This window comes from Orbicella faveolata, unplaced genomic scaffold (genome assembly GCF_042242905.1).
Source record: "Orbicella faveolata isolate gen_17 unplaced genomic scaffold, um_ofav_v1 contig_47, whole genome shotgun sequence".
Taxonomy (NCBI): Eukaryota; Metazoa; Cnidaria; class Anthozoa; order Scleractinia; family Merulinidae; genus Orbicella; species Orbicella faveolata.
The window spans coordinates 13,967,008-13,985,832 of NW_028301577.1; the positions used below are offsets into that span (position 1 = coordinate 13,967,008).

At 38.4% G+C, this 18,825-nt stretch overlaps 1 protein-coding gene across 2 annotated transcripts; it reads left to right on the top strand.

Moving 5' to 3' along the window:
* Positions 1 to 229: 229 nt before the first annotated feature.
* LOC110054289 (uncharacterized) lies at positions 230 to 16,919 on the top strand. 2 transcript variants are annotated; one of them, XM_089280561.1, is made up of 12 exons: positions 230 to 473; positions 579 to 712; positions 805 to 894; positions 1,070 to 1,346; positions 3,906 to 6,661; positions 8,816 to 9,287; positions 9,932 to 10,231; positions 10,546 to 11,494; positions 12,604 to 12,790; positions 13,056 to 13,175; positions 15,229 to 15,486; positions 16,264 to 16,919. In XM_089280561.1, the coding sequence occupies exons 1-12, from the start codon at positions 365 to 367 to the stop codon at positions 16,435 to 16,437; spliced, it is 5,826 nt and encodes a 1,941-aa protein (XP_089136687.1). In that variant the 5' UTR covers positions 230 to 364; the 3' UTR covers positions 16,438 to 16,919. The 2 variants fall into 2 exon arrangements, with proteins under 2 accessions (XP_089136687.1, XP_089136688.1); XM_089280562.1 differs by having other exon boundaries at positions 582 to 712.
* The last annotated feature ends 1,906 nt before the right edge of the window (positions 16,920 to 18,825 follow it).

Genomic DNA, 18,825 nt, shown 5'->3' on the forward strand with positions numbered 1-18,825 from the left:
TAAATTGTTTTTCTCAAATTTGTCCCGGTTTTTACGTGTAATAAGAACCAGTCTGGCTCAAAGTAAAATTGAAGACACGTTTGGCTAATCAACCTCGTTCCCAGTGTGTCAAAATCCTTTTTTCATGAAAACTTTCGAAGACTTCGAGGACTGCAACAAATTTATTCATCGTTGCAATGACTCAGGGGAAGACATCATGAAGGAAGCGTACTAGCACGAAATGGATCATGGGAATATTTGTCACGCGTGTGGTGATTGACGAAGATAATCATTTCGCCGAGGGCTCAAAAAAGTGCAAGTTTAAAACACTGTAAACAAGATTAAATGGTAACAAGTAGTTCCATGGCTTAGACGATGAGCGGAAATGTCCTATGAACCACCAGTTCTTTCAAGAAAACTTGGCTTTGGTGATGCGAAAGCCCCCGAAAGCAACAGTAGATTACAATCACGTCTTAGTCATGGAGAGAAGCCAGGCATGTATAATGCATATTTGTAGAGCGTAAACGGGCTAAAAACCGTGATTTTAAGAAATTGTCGTATCATTGGTTGTATTTTTGTAATGTGTTTCTTTATCTTAGTAGCTAATGGTCTGACAAGATCACTGCCCCGATTTGAAGAGAATGTCCAGCGAGAGGATTTCAAACTTCTGATAGATCCCGCCATTAAGAAAGGACATGCTAAAATCTACAGATATAATGGAGTGTTTCCAGGGGTAAGATTATTACTCGTGGATAAACGTGTCGTAATCGTCTGCCATACTGTCTGTGGAACTTTTCTTAACTTTTTTGTTTCACTTCCTTCTAGCAACCACCGGTTGTGCCAAAGGATCCTCGCTCTAGGAGAACGAGAATATGGACTCTCAACAAAGCCGATTTACCAGTTCCTAATTTTAAGGTTTGTTTGGTTTTGAAGTTCCTTAAAACCAATTCTTGAAGTTATTTCGGAACATTTTGTCTAGTTATGTTTAGGGTAACTGATTTAGCGATATGGTAATTATTTTTGCCTGACCAATTAAGCGATTGCCACTTTACAAATCTAAGTATTGTTTTGGTGATTCCCTTTTTATTAGGTGGACAAGTGGTATGTAGGAATTCCTCCGCAACGCGAAGTGCACTTTTCGGGTTTAAATGACAATGTGGACAAGAAGTTTTTACAAGAGATGTGCGAACGCTTTGGCCGAGTCGATGCCATAAAAATATATTATGATCCACAAACAAAGAAACACGCCGGAAAGGGTCGTGTGACTTTTGCAACTACCAACGCTGCTAAAATGGCAGTTTCAAAATTGGATCACACTTCTGTCATGGGAAACATCATAAAGGCACATATTGATCCTAATACCAAAGGTAACTTATGGTTTATGCTCGTTTTATTGACCATGAACGATTTGTGATCGAGTTGAAAGTTTCAGCATTGTGTGACCACGTATGAGTTGGTTTGTTATTGTTTCAATCGTTTCATGCAAGTGCATTGTGGGAAACTATCCAACGAGAGGGAGTTTGGCACTGATCAGAAAAACATACACAGATGAAATCATAAAGTTATAAACCTGTTGTGAATAAAGATTGAATTGAAACAGTCACTTCTAATTGCTGCTCTTTAAATTTCCCAATTAAGGCTTATCCTTGTTGTCAGGGCGTATCTAATCGATAGAAATCAATCATCGAAAATGTAATCGATTAATCGATAATACTTGATAGTACTCGATATTTGTCGATTGATTAGTCAATTTAATCGATTGAAATCGATAATCACAAATTTTTGTCACATCGATGGAAATCAAAAATCAAAAACGTGACCTGATCTTATCATAACACTGCGTAACATTTACCGTCAAGCTTACCTTCGAATCCGCTTTGTTGATAAAGATGATGTTACTTCTTTCTCCGACGGTAGCTACTTTTCTTATTTTTTTTTCACCAGGATCACTGCTGTAAAGCTGTTTAAAGCAATATTTCAGCAGATTTCAGCCCAGCAATCCTATGGTGCTGTGTACTGTGTACTCGGATCGATCTTTGCTGTACTTACGGGTATTGAATAATGATAACTAACAAACAAATCAGAGGAAAACTTGTACTCTAGAATCATCAGGATCATGGTTAATATCCAGAGTCACTACTGTAGAAATTGGCAAACTGCAGTCCGTTCTCCAAGAATTTAGAAGGGTAATTTTCGAACGCTTATGGGGAGGCGCGCATGGTGGCTTACGGAGCGCGGAGGGCTTATTTAGATTTGTAAGCCGTTCACCACAAAAACGATAACCTTATTCAAACAACATCTTTAATATCTGCCAATAAATACACTATAAAAGAATGAATTATGGTAAATTCTCGAAAACGTTTAGAGGATCACAATTGTGGAACGGCTTACTAACCGAATTGAAGAGAACGAGAAGAGAACTCGAGATATCATAACAACAAGTATGACTCTAATTGTGAAGGCGGAAACGATAGTTTCGTAACAGTTGCGTTGTGCATGTTTTAATCCTTTTCAGTTTCAAAATTTACTAAAAATTCTATAGTCAATCTTAAATAAAGCCGTGTAAAGGGAATGCTTATCAGTTCAGTTTTGGACTACTGTGTATTTGTGCGGGTGAGTTCTGACTCATTCTAGCGTAAAACTGAGAACTTTATGAAAGAGAATCTTTGTCCATTTATTTTTTTCGATCATTGTCGAACAAATCGATAAATCGATAGCTAATTACAGAAATTGATCAAAATCGATAGTCACAAGGACGCGAGTGATCGATTTCCATTGATTTCCGATGTTAATCGATTGATAAGTATCGATTACGATCGATTACGTTCGATTTCTATCGAGTATTGAAAATATCGATTAGATACGCCCTGTTGTTCTGAATTCTCTATTCTCGCTATATAAGAAATGGACATTTTTTTAACAAAGTTTGATGTTTTGGGTAATTAATGTTTGCCAGGCCAAGTAAAAGTTATGATAAACACTGACAATGAATCTTTTTGCGTAAATCTACTTATTTCTGCTGGGCGGGATAGCATACAGATAATATTGTCCTTTTACTACAAGTTTGATGTGTTTAATGTGGCCTTCTTGCTCCGGCCAAATGATTCCTAATGACAAACAAATTGCCCATTGTTAGTGTTATCTGTAAGCAAGATGGATGAAAATGATTGCCTTACTAGTATGCCTGGGCATTCCAGCTACTTTCGTGCTTAAAAGTACATAAGAAGCAATAATAACTTTTTATATCGTTTGTTTACCTTTTCTTGACTTCCCAAGCTGTAAACAATGCAGATGATTCTTTTGGCTTTAATTAAATTCCTTGTATGCGTCTGGAAAAAAAATTTTTTTTTTTCCGTCAGAGGCTCTTCATACTTAAATTTTCAGGAGAACCCTGTATTGATAACTTCACTAGATTTTTAGCATAATGGTATTATATCTATTTTAAAATATAAAACTTTTAAGGTAAAAGCTGTTAAAATTGAGTCTTAACGTTTTCGATCTGTTTGATCATCATCATAGTGAAATAATATGCAAACGTTCAGTGTTCTTATAGCATAAAAGAAGCGTTCTACATCGCACACACCCGTCCAGAACTAAACAAACAAGTGCAATCACCAGACCTCACCTTGTTCCCCATGGGAATAGGTATTACATAACTGGCATTACCTGAACTATAAGAACGCTGAGCGTATGCATGTTATTTCACTCTGATGATGATCAAATAGATAGAAAACGTTAAGACTCAATTTTAACAGCTTTTACCTTAAAGTTTTATATTTTACTTTTATTGGCAAAATGTATATATATCTATTTTGAGATAAACTTTTGAAGGTGCATGCTATTTTATATATAATTTAACTGTAGTCAGTGTTACACAATGTTTATAAATTATTACTCTTCTGGTGCCATTTTGTTTGTGGTTTTAGGACATGAAGTTCACAGTAAACAGCGAGGATCAGAGCATCCTCCTGCAAGAAGAAACTCAGGCCATGAGATTTGTTCGGGAAGTACTGCTGCTATGTCTCATTCCACAACCCACTTACCGACTCCATCTCCTTCCTTAATGTCACAGTCATCATCTGCAGATGGTTCAGTGCTGTCACCTTCATTGCTGTTGATGAAAAGTCCTGCATCATCAGTTCGACTGCCAGCAGATGTTTGGGGAGGATCACTAAGTAATTCATGGGACAGGACAACTGCAGGTGGCAACAAGTTGACTCAAAGTGGATCAGCCTTTATGTCCCCTCAAAGTGTGTCATCTTCACAGTCTACATTTGAACCAGTCTCGCCACCACATGTGTTCCACAAAAATGATGAGCCCCCACCCCCTCCACCACCAACCTCAAATCCCCAACCACCACCAGTGGAGAAAGGCTCATCAAAAGAGCCTCCACCACCACCCCCTTATGAGAAACCTGGTGCATCTTACATTAAGTATGAAGATATATCGCCTGATCCTATTTTCTCCCCTAGAGATGAAGATAAGTTAGTACCTTCTCACAAAGAGGATGATGTCCAAACAATAACCAAGCTTATTGAATCATGTAGAAGGGAATCCACACTTAATTCGTCACCTCCTAGCAAAACTCGATCACCTCGCATTGACAGAAATGAGAGTTACACAAAATGGGAAAGAAGGAAACAGTTGGAACGAGAGGAGAGATATCGCGATAAACAAAGAGACTCTGATAGGTATGGTGGATGCAACGATAGGGATCATAGTTATAAAGATGATCGAAGGTTTGACAAACATGGAGACTACCGATATAAAAGAGATGATAAAAAGGTTGGTAAAAGGGACAATTACAGGAGGGATGATTATGATAGAAACAGAAGTGGAGGTCGCTGGGACAAAGATGATTACAAATATAGAAAAGACAGGTTCAGTACAAGTCCAAGGAGAGGGGATGAGCGCAGATGGTCTGATTTAAGAAACAGGGATCCTAGACTGAGAGACAGAGACAGAGATAGTGAAAGTGGTGATGGTAAAGAGATGCAAAGTAAAAGACTAAATGAAAGAGATAAAGAAGGACATAATGGGGAAGATGACCACAGTCGTGATCCCAGATTGAAAGGAAGAAATCTGGAAACTTCTGATAAGAAAGTGAAAGAACAGAAGAATGAAGGAAGTAGTTCCAGAGATGTTATTAACAAGGAAACTAGATCAATGGACAGTGAAAATAACATTTCAGACCAAGACAGAGAGAATAACACTTCTGATTTAAGAGTCAAAGATCCCAGATTACAGGGTAAGGATAGTGAACAAAAAAGTATTTATCAGTTTGAGTTTTCTCACAATCTCAGCTACAAAGACACTTTTGGTCAAGAACAGGAAAATAATATTGCTCAGGATGAAGATCTTTTGTCTACATCTGATTTAGGAAAAACGGAGAGTGTCTCTAAAAATTCAAGTGCAGCAGAAATTATCTCATCTGTGGTAGCTGGTGCCTCATTGGGGGAAACAAAAACAATAAATAGGTACTCGGAGGATGCTTATACACTTGGGGTAGAAACCTGTTCTGATGAAGAACCCTTACCTCCCGGTGATGAGCATGATGTTGCTCAAGAGGTACAATTAGACATTACCAGAAGCAAAATCAAAGCTGCACAGAATGCTGTAAAGAAGCGAAAACTTTCGGAGACTGTTCAGGATGACAAGCAGACCAGTGGATCTAAAGCAAAGAAAATACAAATAGTCTTAAAGAGTGTTCAGCTTAGTGCAGCTGAAACAGAACAGAATCCATCAGTGAACTTAGATAATACACTGAAGGATAAGGAACATGGAGATGAAGCTCTCAGAGGTTGGAAAAGAGTTTTGCTTACTGCTGATAAGTCTCTGCCTGAAGTTGCTGCAGATATTGCAGTGTCTTCTTCAGAAGTAGAGGTCAGTTCATTTGGAGTGAAAAACTTACCACTTACAGAGGATATTTCTCCCTGCAATTCTCCTGCCATTGAAACAACAAGCCAAGTGGAATGCAGCAATGCAACAGTTTCCAAAGAACCAGTTTCAGGTGACCTTTATTCAGACATTGAAGGAAATGATGATGACAATGATGTTAATGATGTGAACAATGATGATAATGATGATGCCATGTCATTGTCATCCATTAGCTCAAATGAGGACACTTTAGAAGTCACTGAGCCAGATAGCAAGCCTTTGCCAAAGCCAAAGGGCATTTCTGTTCCACCACCAAGTGTTGTTTTTCCACCTTATCCACCTCCCATATTCAATCCCAGCATACCACCTCCACCCTTCTTTAACCCGAGGGTACCTCCTCCACCCCTAGGACCTGTTTCTGTTCCTCCACCACCCCTCCCTACAGTCCCTCCACCTCCCAATATTTGTCCACCTTTACCTGTAAGGCCCATTCTACCACCAGCAGTACCACCACCCTCTGGCCCACCTATCCCAGTTCCATGTCCATCGATACCTCATTCTTCATTTTACGACACAAGGATGGCACCACAGTTCTCTAGTGTCAGTTTTCCCAGCAGTGGAAATTATGGCTTCCAGAAAATAGAGCAGAAGAAGCCGTGGACAGCTGTGATCATTGATGAGGTTTATAGGAACATCTGTGGTGATTTGGACACTGTTCTGAAGAGAGATATATTTAAAAAGCTTGTTGAAGCATCTGCATTCAAAGCTTTGGAATCCTGGTGGGATAATCAGACCAAACCTAAGGTAATTTTTTGCATGCATGCACTTTAATTGTTACCAAATTGTGCTGCAATAGACCAATTTCGATATATTAAAATTCAGCTTAACACAATAGACCTCAGCATGAGGCTCTGGGGAATAAATCCCACAAACTCTGTAGTTATTCCCCAGAGCCTTGCACTGAGATCTATTGTTTTAGGCCGAATTTTAATATATCGAAATTAGTCTTATCACTCCTTCACTTGCAGCATTCTCCCCCTTGCAGGATTATTTGTCCTGTAAAATTCAATGGCTGGGCCATAAATGTTCCCCAACGTCAAAACTATTCTGTTGTGTCTGAAATACATTGAGCCTGCTACTGGTGGAGTCAGTTGCTTCTCAACTGAAGAAATTATGCCCATCAGAAAACTGAACTCATTTTAAAAATAATGTACCTTTTGATGGCTGACATTTCACATTATATTTGTAAAAGTTATTACTGTTATCACTATATTGAACAAAAATTTGTTACGCCTTATCAAATGTTTTGAAAACATGATTCCCGCAAGTCCCAATCAACATTCAAAACTTGTCAAGTAGCTGTGAGCGTCAAATGTTGTCTAAGATATTATGCTGTTTCATCCCCAGTTTTGGTATGCCTTTATTTACCAACTACTTGAACACAGCAGGTGCCAAAATGCCTTCCCAAATAACTCTGCAATATTGTTGCAAAATCCTGTTTTTCTGTCATAAAAAAAATATAAATTTGGGTGGAGGAGTAATGCTATGGGAACATGAGCTGAATGGGAGTGTTTAAAGGGACACTGTCATGATATATTTTTTTTACAATAACTGTCTAATTTCTTGCGTACTGATTGGCTCATTTTTATCATCAATAAGAGTACAGACAGATAAAATGGTCAAAAAAACTGTCAACTTTTTATCCAATGAGATTTTGTAGACTGTTTTACGTAGCCAATCAAAAAGCAAGAAAAGCTATTTACAATGTTCGCGTCATGTGGAATAAAGTTCACTTATCTCTGTTTACGGCAAGTTTACGGTGTCTTATCCCCTCATTTATTCCCGGCATTTGACCATTTTGGGGTCTTGTTATTGTAAAAAACAAATTGACGTCAGTTTTTTATGTGTCTGTCGTCTTATTGATGATAAATTTTGTCATAACAACGTCAAAGTTTACTGCGGAACCACTCGCCTCCAGCTCATGGTTCCACAGCCACTTTGACGATGTTATGACACAATTTATCATCGATAAGTCACACATAAAAAACTGACATCAATTTGCTAAGCTTAAAACTTGTATAAATTCACAAAGTGGTCCCTAAATTTATGAAATAAGAACTTAATTAGCTCTAACTATATGATTAAAAGCAATTTCTTGAAGAAAATCCACACTGCAGCAACATGTTTGCAAAATTTCAATGATTTTCGAGCTAAAGTTGAACATTTGAAAAACTGACATCCGGACGCTTTTTCAAAAATCTATGTGGCAATTTGTTTCCATCCTCGCCATTGTTAGCCATTCTCACTTCATAATGGGTTTTAATCATTTGTCAAGTGCTGCTCTACAAAATAAAACCATTATTGTTCAGATTCCAATGATCGATATATGTTTTTGAGATCTCCAATCTCACGCTAAAAATAGTGATGGTGTCCCTTAAAGTTTTCCCAAAATGTCATATTAAGTGCTTTTTTAACTTGGTGGAAATACAAAGAAAATGTTTGCTCTTTCTTTTAGTAAACACTGCAAGACAAGGAAAAGAAAATTTATCACTTGTTCATTTTGATTTTAAAAATGTTTGCTTGTGCAATCATCAACAGCTTGTCCCGTTCTGTTTCTATCAAGTTACTGGATGCACAGTAGTTCATATTTTTAGCATGCACTTATTAGCTGTGAGATTATGAACTTGAGATTTCTGAGGTGATTGGGGATCACTAAAAATTCCTTTCAAATGAGGACTTCTAAATATTTCTCTACATCTTATGTAGAATTGAACTACGTGCCTTAGCATTTTTGTGTGAATTGAATTGTTATTTGAAACTTGAAGCTATTTACATGTATTAATCAGTTCATTGAACAATTTTGAGATAGCAGTCAATTTCCTTTCTTTAGTCTTCTTGAAACTGAATTTTTCTTGATGACATTTGTCTTACAAACTGAATGTCATTGTTTATCATTAGGACATTTCACCTACAACTGCAAATTCATCAAGAAACCTTCCTATGGGCCAAAACCCAACATCCACCATTGGACTTCCATCAAACTCGGGTACTGGACCTTCAACAATTGGACCGAGTCCTTTTGAGAGATCTCACAGTACCATGCCTCTTGGGTTACGTGCATCACTGCCTAAGCTACCCTCCTTTAAAGTCAAAAGGTTACCAGAACCCCCTAAAACTGAAAAATTGGATAGTTTTACAAGAAAGCGCAGCAACACTGAGTCCACAGATGTCCTTGAGCGGGAAGTTAAAAAACGGATTTTGGGTGAAGGAGACTCGGAAATGGAGACAGATTTGGAATGCAGTTCTTCATGGGACAGGCGACCACATACCATTAGCAGGTTGGACGAGGGTGAGCGTAGTCAGTCACCACAACAACTTGATGACAGTATGGATGTCGCCCCACGTGCTACAATAGTGAGAAGCAGTGAAGGTAGTAATTCCTTGGCAACATTAAAAATTATTACCACTCATTTATTTCCTTTCTATTACAGTAATATATTTGCAGTGCCCTGTAGCAAACTTAAATGGAATCTTTCACAGTTAAATTTGTTCCAAGTCACAAGTTGCTTGTTGTGTTTAATTGCCTCAGTGATTGAAATTGATAATTCTTTGCCTGTTTTGAATGCTGGTTGTTTCTCTTCTGCAACTTAAGAGTTTCAAATTTCCTACATGCTGCTATGTTTAATTTTGAAAAGCTTCATGGGAAATTATGATGTCATTGTGCAGTTGGGTGTTTTTAAAATACAGCACTACTTGAATCTAGAGATATAAAAGTGCTTCTAATTGATTTATAATTTGTATTCTTGATGAACATGTACATTGATTGCCTGCATGGATCACTTGCGCGACATTGAGAAAAATTGGTTTCAATCATAACACTACCTGGATTCCACACATGATAATTTCCATTTGCCGTTCTAAAGAGGTTTAAGTTTTGGTCTATTAGTTTTTATTTTATTCTTATTGCACAGGGTGAGGAAAGGCTTTCTTGATAAGATTTTAAGAATTGTTTCTCAAAAACTAGTTACTCCCTTTTACTTAGGAACATTTTTGCCACTTTTTATTCATTTGAAGCTGATGAGCGGCGACCAAGCACAGGTTCATCGTTGTACCACACACTTTACTCCAGTAGCAGTAGTAGCAGTGAATCAGGAAGTGACGAGAGCGAGTCTGAAGATGATGAGGAGGAGAGTGAGGAAGGAAGCGGGGAAGAAAGTGAAAGCGAAAGTGAAGATGAAAGTGAATCAGAAAGTGAGGAAGATGAGACACAAGATGGAAACAAGGAAGAGGTAAAGCTGGAAGTTGAAATGGAAATTGAGCAGCCAGTTGGCGAAGATCAAGAAATGGTAGCGTTGCTTGTGAAGAACAAACAAGGTGATAAATGTTAAAATAATTGGCTGAGATGATACCCTTTATTTAAGACCTGAGTATATAATGATCTCTCTCTTATTTTTAGTGTCCACTATGCTTAAACGACTTTCTCTTTTATCTGTTTTTCATTATAAATTTAAAATCTCAATAAGAGACATAAATATACATGTGTTCTCCTTAGAAATTGTATCCAATTTCATAAATTATAGTGCCAAGTTAATTAAGCACAGATTGTTTCGTAGAGTTAGAGAATAGAGGCAGATCTCTCTATTTCTGTCAAAATGGCAGATAAGTGTATCTGTTTTCTTTCTAAACAGATGTATTTCATGAACACCCTGAAGATGTGTCAGAAAAGTTATTTGGCTTCAAGGAAAATGAAGATGTAGGACGATACAATTATGATAACAAAGAACTTGAGAAAACATTTCAGTTCAGAACTCTATCTGAAAAAGCTGCACCCACTGAGACATATCGATCTTTCCATATTGCTGATATTGTACCTGATTTATTCAAAAATCATGAGGATTCTTTCAACAAAACTACGGTCATGGAGGAAGAAAATATGTCAAGTGGAAAAGAACAAGAAGTACAAAAAATAGAACCGTTACTACAGAGAGTGGCTACTCAGAATAGTAAGCGAGATTCAGAGGACAATCACAGCAACTCAGAAAATAAAAGTACAGCTATAAAACTAGAGGAGGCTGTCGAAAAAACAGAGGTGAAAGTTCCCATAGGAGCTTCAGTGTTTGGTTTTCAGGACAAAAAGACAGTTAAACCTGAACGTGTGGAGTTCATGTGTGAAAAGAAGGCCTACTCTGAAATGAATGAAAACTACACATATTCTGATGAGCGAATGCCACTTTTGTCTCCTGACAAGCCATTGGCTGTGTCACTCATTGAGCTCGACCACTCGTATGGTTTAGCTGTTCCAGAGGAATTTGCACCAGTATCTGTGGAAGAACCTGAATTGTTGGAGGGCAGTATTAAGGAGTCATTGCTCCCTAGTGACAGAGAGTTGACTGAGTCACCTGTAGTGGACATAGTATCTGTCGACTCAGCATTAACTTTGCTTCCCGTGCCTGAGCTTACTCAGGTTCCTAAGCCCCTGTTCCCTGTGCGGTCATTTGAGGCTGATGATGAGCTGGTCTACGAGTTTCACAAACTGGGGATTGATGCAGAAGATTGCTATTACTTGAAAGTCGGCTTTGAACAACTTCAGCAAGTGGCATCCGATTCAGTGGTAGACGCACACTGGAGCAGTCATCCACATATCCTTTTTGATAAATGGATTTCAATAAATACTATACAGTATAATACAATGCAGTAGTTTATTGTGTAATACACTTAGTTATATGTTTGTTACTTCACATGAAAGATAAAATGACGCACCAGCTAATTTGCAGGTATTCCACATAAATGTTATAAACAGTATAATACATAAGTAAAAATTTTGAAAAAGTATAAGTCGGGATCATGAAATACAATCTAAAATAATTGCACGTTCTACAGTTCATGACAACAACTAGAACAACCACAATACAGTTTTTAACAGTACGCTACGAGCCTGGATTTTCCATGAGTAAGCAGTCAACTTGTCGAAGCTGAGTTGACCATTGCTCAAAGAAAAGGTGGGCGGGTACAATTACGATTTAATCTAGCGCTCGGGGCGCTCATTTGCTTTTGGTGGCTCGCGATAGAGCACGTACTATAGAAAGGGTACGTGCTAGGAAGGAAGGGATTCTTTCTCTTTTTCGGCAAAAACATCGGAATGTGATATAGCACCTAGTGAAGAACACATACTACAACTCAAGACTGACTTTAATCCCAGTCAAAATTACGTTCTGACGAGAACGCAGACTACGTTACAGTCTTTTCTTTGACAATGTCTTGACTACGTCACTTTCGCAATGAAGGCGCTTATTGGAACAGGGCGAATATCAAACGCTCATTAAAAAGTGACCCTCAAGGGAGAGAGCTTATTAGAAAGGAGGGTGCTAATTACGGTAGTCTGAACTACACTCTAAAGAACTACAGTTCTAACCCTAACATTTTATGTTTTCATTTTTGTTTTTGTTTTTGTTTTTTTTTTGCGACCAAAAAATATGATTTTCCCTTTTAAGAATAGACGGCGAATAGACAACGGTCGCCGGAAGAACCAATCTGTTTCATGTGAAGACAATTATCAAAGTGCTGGATGTTTCTGCAAAGTTTGAATTATGACAAGAGACTATCGGTAGCCAAGCCTAGCTGACAACAATTGAGCTTGTTTGATCATGGAAGTTTGTATTTAAGGTATATCGGAGAAATATTTGTTTCTGCTCAATGTTTTGTTTAGTCATCAATATTTCGCCTACCAGTTTTCTTTAACCTTTTTTACCAACTGCTCAACCTGTAACGAAATTGCGCCGGAAGCAGAAAACAGAACATGGTGTACGTGTGCACGTGACAGGATGTGCCCGCACTGAAGGGTTTTATAAGATTGACATCAAAGAGAAGGCCAAATACCTACAGGCTCAGAGGCGACAGCTACAGTGTCAGGCGAACGTTACTAGCGAAGGGCAGGTATTCAATAGTCTGTGCACATCATTTTCCAGCAGTGTTTAATAAGAGACTTGGGGCTGTAGTGACATGCCTCGTTTAATCAGTACAGGCCATGATAGCGTGTCTAGGGTTGGGATGATTCAGAGCTAAACAGAAGGTTGATCGTGTAGCACAGTTACCTAACTTGTAATGCGTGAAAGTCACTGTGTCTGTGTTTCAAATAGACTGTAGTTGAGGAAGAGATGATTGCTTCAGGCCATACATCTTATTTTACCTTTATCATCAGAAAACAGACGGCAATAAGGCTAAACAACAATCACGTGAACACAGAGCGATTCAAAGAAGATTACAATCAGCTGTGTGTAATGAGGAATTTGGCGACTTACTTAAATTCAATCAGCTCATGGTAAGAAAGTCAATTTATTAAGGTGCTACATGACCCTTCGTCTCATTATTTGTTCATTTCCTTTAAAGAGTAAGCACAATTCATAAGAATAAGAATTTTTAGTGCAGAGTGCACTATTAAGATGGTTTTGGGGGCTGCCTGCCGCTAATTCGTTAAACCGCTATGACGCTATGGCCCTATGGCGCTAAGGTGTAAACTTTAATGTTTGTTTAATTAATTAATTAATTTCAATTAATTAATTAGTCTAGAGGCAAGGAAGTGGTGGGGGGGGGGGGGGGGTGGGAAAGGTACATGTGTACTCTACGTAAAACACGTCCCATCGCCGTCAATTGAGTGTGGACATCGCAAAGCTATATATTTGTTTCAGGTAACCCCTTGCTCTCCTTGTGGTACCATTCCCTTTAAAACAAAACTAATTTGCTCTAAACGCATGCGTAGATTAGTTGGCGTTCGTGGCTTCTATATTAGGTGGAGGATACATTGCATACGGAATCATGTGACCAAGGACGGCAGTTATTTTTCAGGTAGCGCCAATTGTCCCTTTTTATTGCAAAAGTGAAACGTTACTTTGGCTGCGTAGCTTTTAGAATTACACACAGGTCGGTTCAACAAATATTATCTGCTGTTTTCAATCTACAATAGTGTGTTTGTCAGGGTTCAAATGTATTGCTTCTCCTTAGCGGCTTGTTTATTTCTTGCCTTAATTGTGTCTGTAAGAGAGACCAAAACGTTCTCAAGTTAGTGACTTAATACTCCGCAAATTGTAAATTTGTGGCAAAAGAAACCAGGAAAGTGCTCAAATATTGGTGCAGACTCCGTGGAACCTAATGAGAGCGCAAATTAATTTAATCAGTCTTTGAGGAGACTCATTCATATCGGCCAAGTAGCGCTGGTTATCTTCAATACTTTTCGTTGAAACACTTCTCAGCCATCAATATCGTTGTGTGTTAATTTTGAATTGTTTTATTGTTAACAACAAAGGTGGCAACGGAAAAAGAAAGTGGTATTTCATGATTATCTGATAATTAAATTAGTTCTTGTTCATCGGTGATAAGAAGATTTGCAATTTTAGTCAAACAACATCGTTTCTGTTCCGTGTCTTCATCACTACATCAGATATTTAACTTTCTTGCATTTATCTCCAAAAAACAAGCACATCTTCCGTGTGTTTTGGAGAAAACAAGGGTTTCATATTACTTGCCTTTGCGAGGAAAACAAAAGTATCAAGATACAAAGTTGGCTACCGTACCAGAGCTACCAAATGCGCTCTGCACTATCTGAGATTGTCTGACTAGTGTTTTTTAAATAATTGAATAAAAAAGACTGGGCGTATTTATTTGCAACATGCGTGTGCAGTTTTCCTGTTTCGTCCGAACACAGAGTTTCATATGACCTCCAGATCTCTGGGGTATACATCATTGCACTTATTAAAAGAGTTGCCATAGCGAAATGAAATCATGATTTTAATTCGTGCGCTGACATTTTTGTCCGAGAATGCCACGAAACAAGCTAATCAAGCAATGAAAAAGCTCGACAAAAACATGATAGCAGTTATATCATCAGAAGTTGACCAGAGGCACGGAAAAAATACAACTACTGCTTCTAGTAGGTCTCAATTACCCGGGAGGTTTGAAAATATGCAAGTTGTTTTTACATTTTCAGTATGATGAAACGAAGATCACCTGATAGTTTTAAACGGAATCCACTTTCAAAATTCCGAGGATTAAAGCTTTATAAGACGTACCCTACGCGAAACATTTTGCTCAGAAATTTGTTAATGAGCAAGGGTCCTACGCGACCCTATATAATGACATTACCCCTGATACTTTTGTTTTTCACGTGTTCAGTTGTTAATGTATCGGTTTATTACAGCTTAAAATTGAGTCTTTTATAATGGAGTCAAGTTTGAACAGTAGCATTGCTTTTGTATTAAAACCTGCATGCAATGCATTCAATTTGCATGAACGCGTCTACCATAACAGAGTTTTCGGACTACCAAAGTAACAAAATTGTCATCAAAGCTGTATTTTGCCTTTGCACTTCTCATCATCAGGTACGTAAAAAACAGCTTCGATTTGCTAAATCGGGTATTCATGACTGGGGTCTGTTCGCCATGGAGTCCATTGCAGCTGATGAGATGGTGACGGAGTACGTTGGAGAGGTGATCAGACAGCCCATAGCTGACATCCGGGAGCGTAGATACGAGGAGATGGGAATTGGCTCAAGTTACCTTTTCCGTGTGGATCAGGACACAATTATTGATGCTACCACTAAAGGAAACCTGGCGCGCTTCATTAATCATTGTTGTGATGTAAGTCACATCAAATTCCTTTACTCAGTTGTGCGATTGGAGAGGGAGTCAACCAATCTCTATTTGTGGTCTGTCAAAAACCCTACTAACGTTACTTTGGGCGGGTTCCTGTCTTAAACATCGGAAAGGGCTGGGAATTAATTTGGCCAATTTGAATGAAATATTTCCCTAATTCCTTAGCACATATTTACTGCTGATACAGTGTCTCTGGTCGCCTCTTTGTTGTGACAGATTTCGGTTTCTTGGATTGACTGCTTCTTGCGAAGCCAAACTCTGAATACTGGAACCAATCAACAAGTCGTATGCACTCATGTTTGTAAGCAGTTCCGGAAATGCTTATTAACGAGCTTGAAGGTGCCCTATTGACGTAATCAAATTAGATTGGAAAACGAGTACGAGATTGAGTACGAATACGATTTTCGAATTCCAAACCAGTGAGTCTCCAGAGCCCTCGCTCTTCATGTTAGTTTTAGGAAGAGAGGGTAGCTTATATGATGAGTTGGGTATGTGACGTGATAACGTGAAGCCTGCAAACAAGAATTGAAAAGTCGTACTCGTACTCGATCTTGTACTCGTGTTCAAATCTAAATTCCCGTAATAACAGCATCCTAAGAACATCTTGTAGTTTGTTCCACTGGTGAAGTAGAGTCACTCCATCAATAGATTCCATGTCTGGTGTAAAGTGCATTACTTTAAGAAATACAATTTGAATACTATTTGCATTTTTTCTGCACTTTGTCTCTGAATTCTTTTTCTTTTTCTTTTCTTTTTCTTCAGCCTAACTGCTACGCCAAGATAGTCACATTAGAGAACGCCAAGAAAATAGTCATCTATTCCAAGAGAGATATTGGAGTCAACGAAGAAATCACTTACGACTATAAATTCCCCATCGAAGACGAGAAAATCCCTTGTTTATGTGGTGTGCCTCAGTGTCGGGGCACTTTGAACTAGCGTTTCAACTTTACATACTGTCTATATTTATATTTATGTAGTATGAATTTTGTACAAAGGACGAAGTCTTGTTTAGCGTATTTTGAAGAGAGAAAAATGTTATGGCTTTAGTAGGCGCGTTAATCCTTACGTAACAATCGGAATGTGTCCCTCCCTCACATTTTAAATTATTCAACAAGGATCGCAAACGTTTCCGGGACCTATCAGTTCGGTCTTGATGTGATTTCTGTAGGTGTTCGTAGATTGACTACAGCACCTGAAGCTTTTATTGCACTGAGCAGAAGTTGTGTTGCCCCTTCCATTGGTCTTCAGTTGTTTTCCACTCCCGCATACTACTCTGGCTCTTGGCAAAACAGTGTTGTATTTCATCTCGTTATGCAAAGAGACATTTTGTCTCGCCTTTTGTCAAAGAGTGAATTAAAGTAATTTCTGTACTAAATATACAGTTAAGTAAAAAACTTTCTTTAGACTTCTCATCAAAATTTAATTACTGCCCATTCTCTTTTGACATGCTGCTTGTATTTACCCGTAAATAACACGTCCTTGTTATCCTCTAGCGTGGGCAACTGTGCCATGAACCACACAGTATGGATGAGGTTTTACTGATAGCTGAGTATTACACAACTGAAAAATTTGAACTGATACCCGGGAAATCGCTGTAAAACTAACGGATAGCTGAGATCTGGGCGCTTTTTCCACCCTTCTGAGATTGATCCTTCCTGCCCCCACCCCACTAGAACCTCGCAACTGAACCGCTATTTTGCTCGTTGAAGCCAATGCATCAGTGTTTTGTGTATCCACACGGGGGATACACATATCACTAGGGGTGTTTTCCGTTATGCTAAAGCGACCGGTAAGAGACCATTGGAGATAGCCGAGGAAAATGGAAGGACATTTTCCGATAAAACCGGACCAATCGAGAGGAATGGCTCTAACCATTCTTTATTCCTTTTCCGAATTCCCTAGATAACTGAAGAGAAGTAGGGTAATGAACCGGTTTGTCAAAAAGAACGGCAAATTTCGCTCGGAGTATTCCGCCCGGAATAAGTGGACCACCTCCAGAGGTGATCACGAATATCCCGGTCGGAAGAAACCGAAACGTATCTATCCATTTGGCTTCCGACCGAAATTTCCGGAATCTTTGGTAAGATGGAAGCACCCTGGTTATCATTCGATGCATTTTTGTTCTTCCTTTTCATTGGCCGAGAGCCAACCAAATGACCTGCAAATAACTGCCTACAAATAATGGTCTGCTGATGCGTAGTACGGTTGCTGCAAATAATATTCTGCTCATGCGTAATTGTAACCATGATCTCTCTTAAATAAGTAAATTTGGTGATCGAATGACAAAACAATTATTGAACTCGGTTATCGCAAAATATCGTGATTTTTCATTGTCTCGCAGAGCAATTATTTGCCTCAGCCTTCGGTTTCGGCAAATAATTGATCTGCTCTGCACTGACAAATCACGATATTTTGCTCGACCTCGTCCAATAATTGTTATTTTTTTGAGTTATTTTTTTGTAAAAGAAAATACCTCAGTCGGCGCGTTGAGTATGTTAAGGGTCAATGGATGAGTGAGAGATGTATGTATGTCACACCAATCAGATTGGACCTACTACAAACAGCCAATCAAATTTCTTGTTGTAAAGGTAAATGGTACGTGAGAAGATTTGATCCCGATAGAGTTCAGAACGGCCATATTTATTCTTCTATAAAAGAGGAGGAAGTATTCATATATTGGGTTTACTTCGACATTTTCTGTGGGTTAGGCTGAGGATTTTAGTTAAATGAACGAGATGAGCCTTCGGTTCGTGAGTTAGTAGTATGCAAATGCAACGAGATATTTTTATTTTTAGTTACAAAGGTAACTTGATACTTTTGTTTTTCACAAGGAGTAAATTTAATTAGAGGTCACGAATCGTCGCTTTTAGTTCTTAGCACATATTTTAGAGGAGACGAGACTATTTAGATTTGAAACAGTTCTAACGTTTACAATAGTAAGTGCGGGTAACGATTGTTTTGTTCTTGTTGCATGCAAATATAGCGAGATATTTTTGTTTTTTAGTTCCAAAGTGTAATTTGACACTCTTGTTTTTCACCAAGTCTCTAAATTAACTTGAGTATTTTTGAACAAAAATTCCTCTTAGGGGTTGGAAGGGCTATGTGATCGGTGAGTGAGGGAGTTATGCATGTGCGCGTGTCACACCAATCACAGTGTGGGTTGTATCAAAGAACGAATCAAATTGCCTGTTAGAAAATAAGATGGTGTCTACATTAATCTGGAGACATGTCAGATTACTGTAGTTTGTTCAGTCAAACATTTTATGGCTTACTATTTAGTAATCTCACCATTACCGATGTAACATCGTATGTACATCATAAATT

Bases quoted from the DNA above. Each gene is read 5' to 3' on its own strand.
- LOC110054289 (XM_089280561.1), top strand. From the start codon at position 365: ATGTCCTATGAACCACCAGTTCTTTCAAGAAAACTTGGCTTTGGTGAT. The intron at 895-1,069 runs GTTTGTTTGGTT...CCTTTTTATTAG, and splicing joins TACCAGTTCCTAATTTTAAG to GTGGACAAGTGGTATGTAGG. The intron at 1,347-3,905 runs GTAACTTATGGT...TTGTGGTTTTAG, and splicing joins TATTGATCCTAATACCAAAG to GACATGAAGTTCACAGTAAA.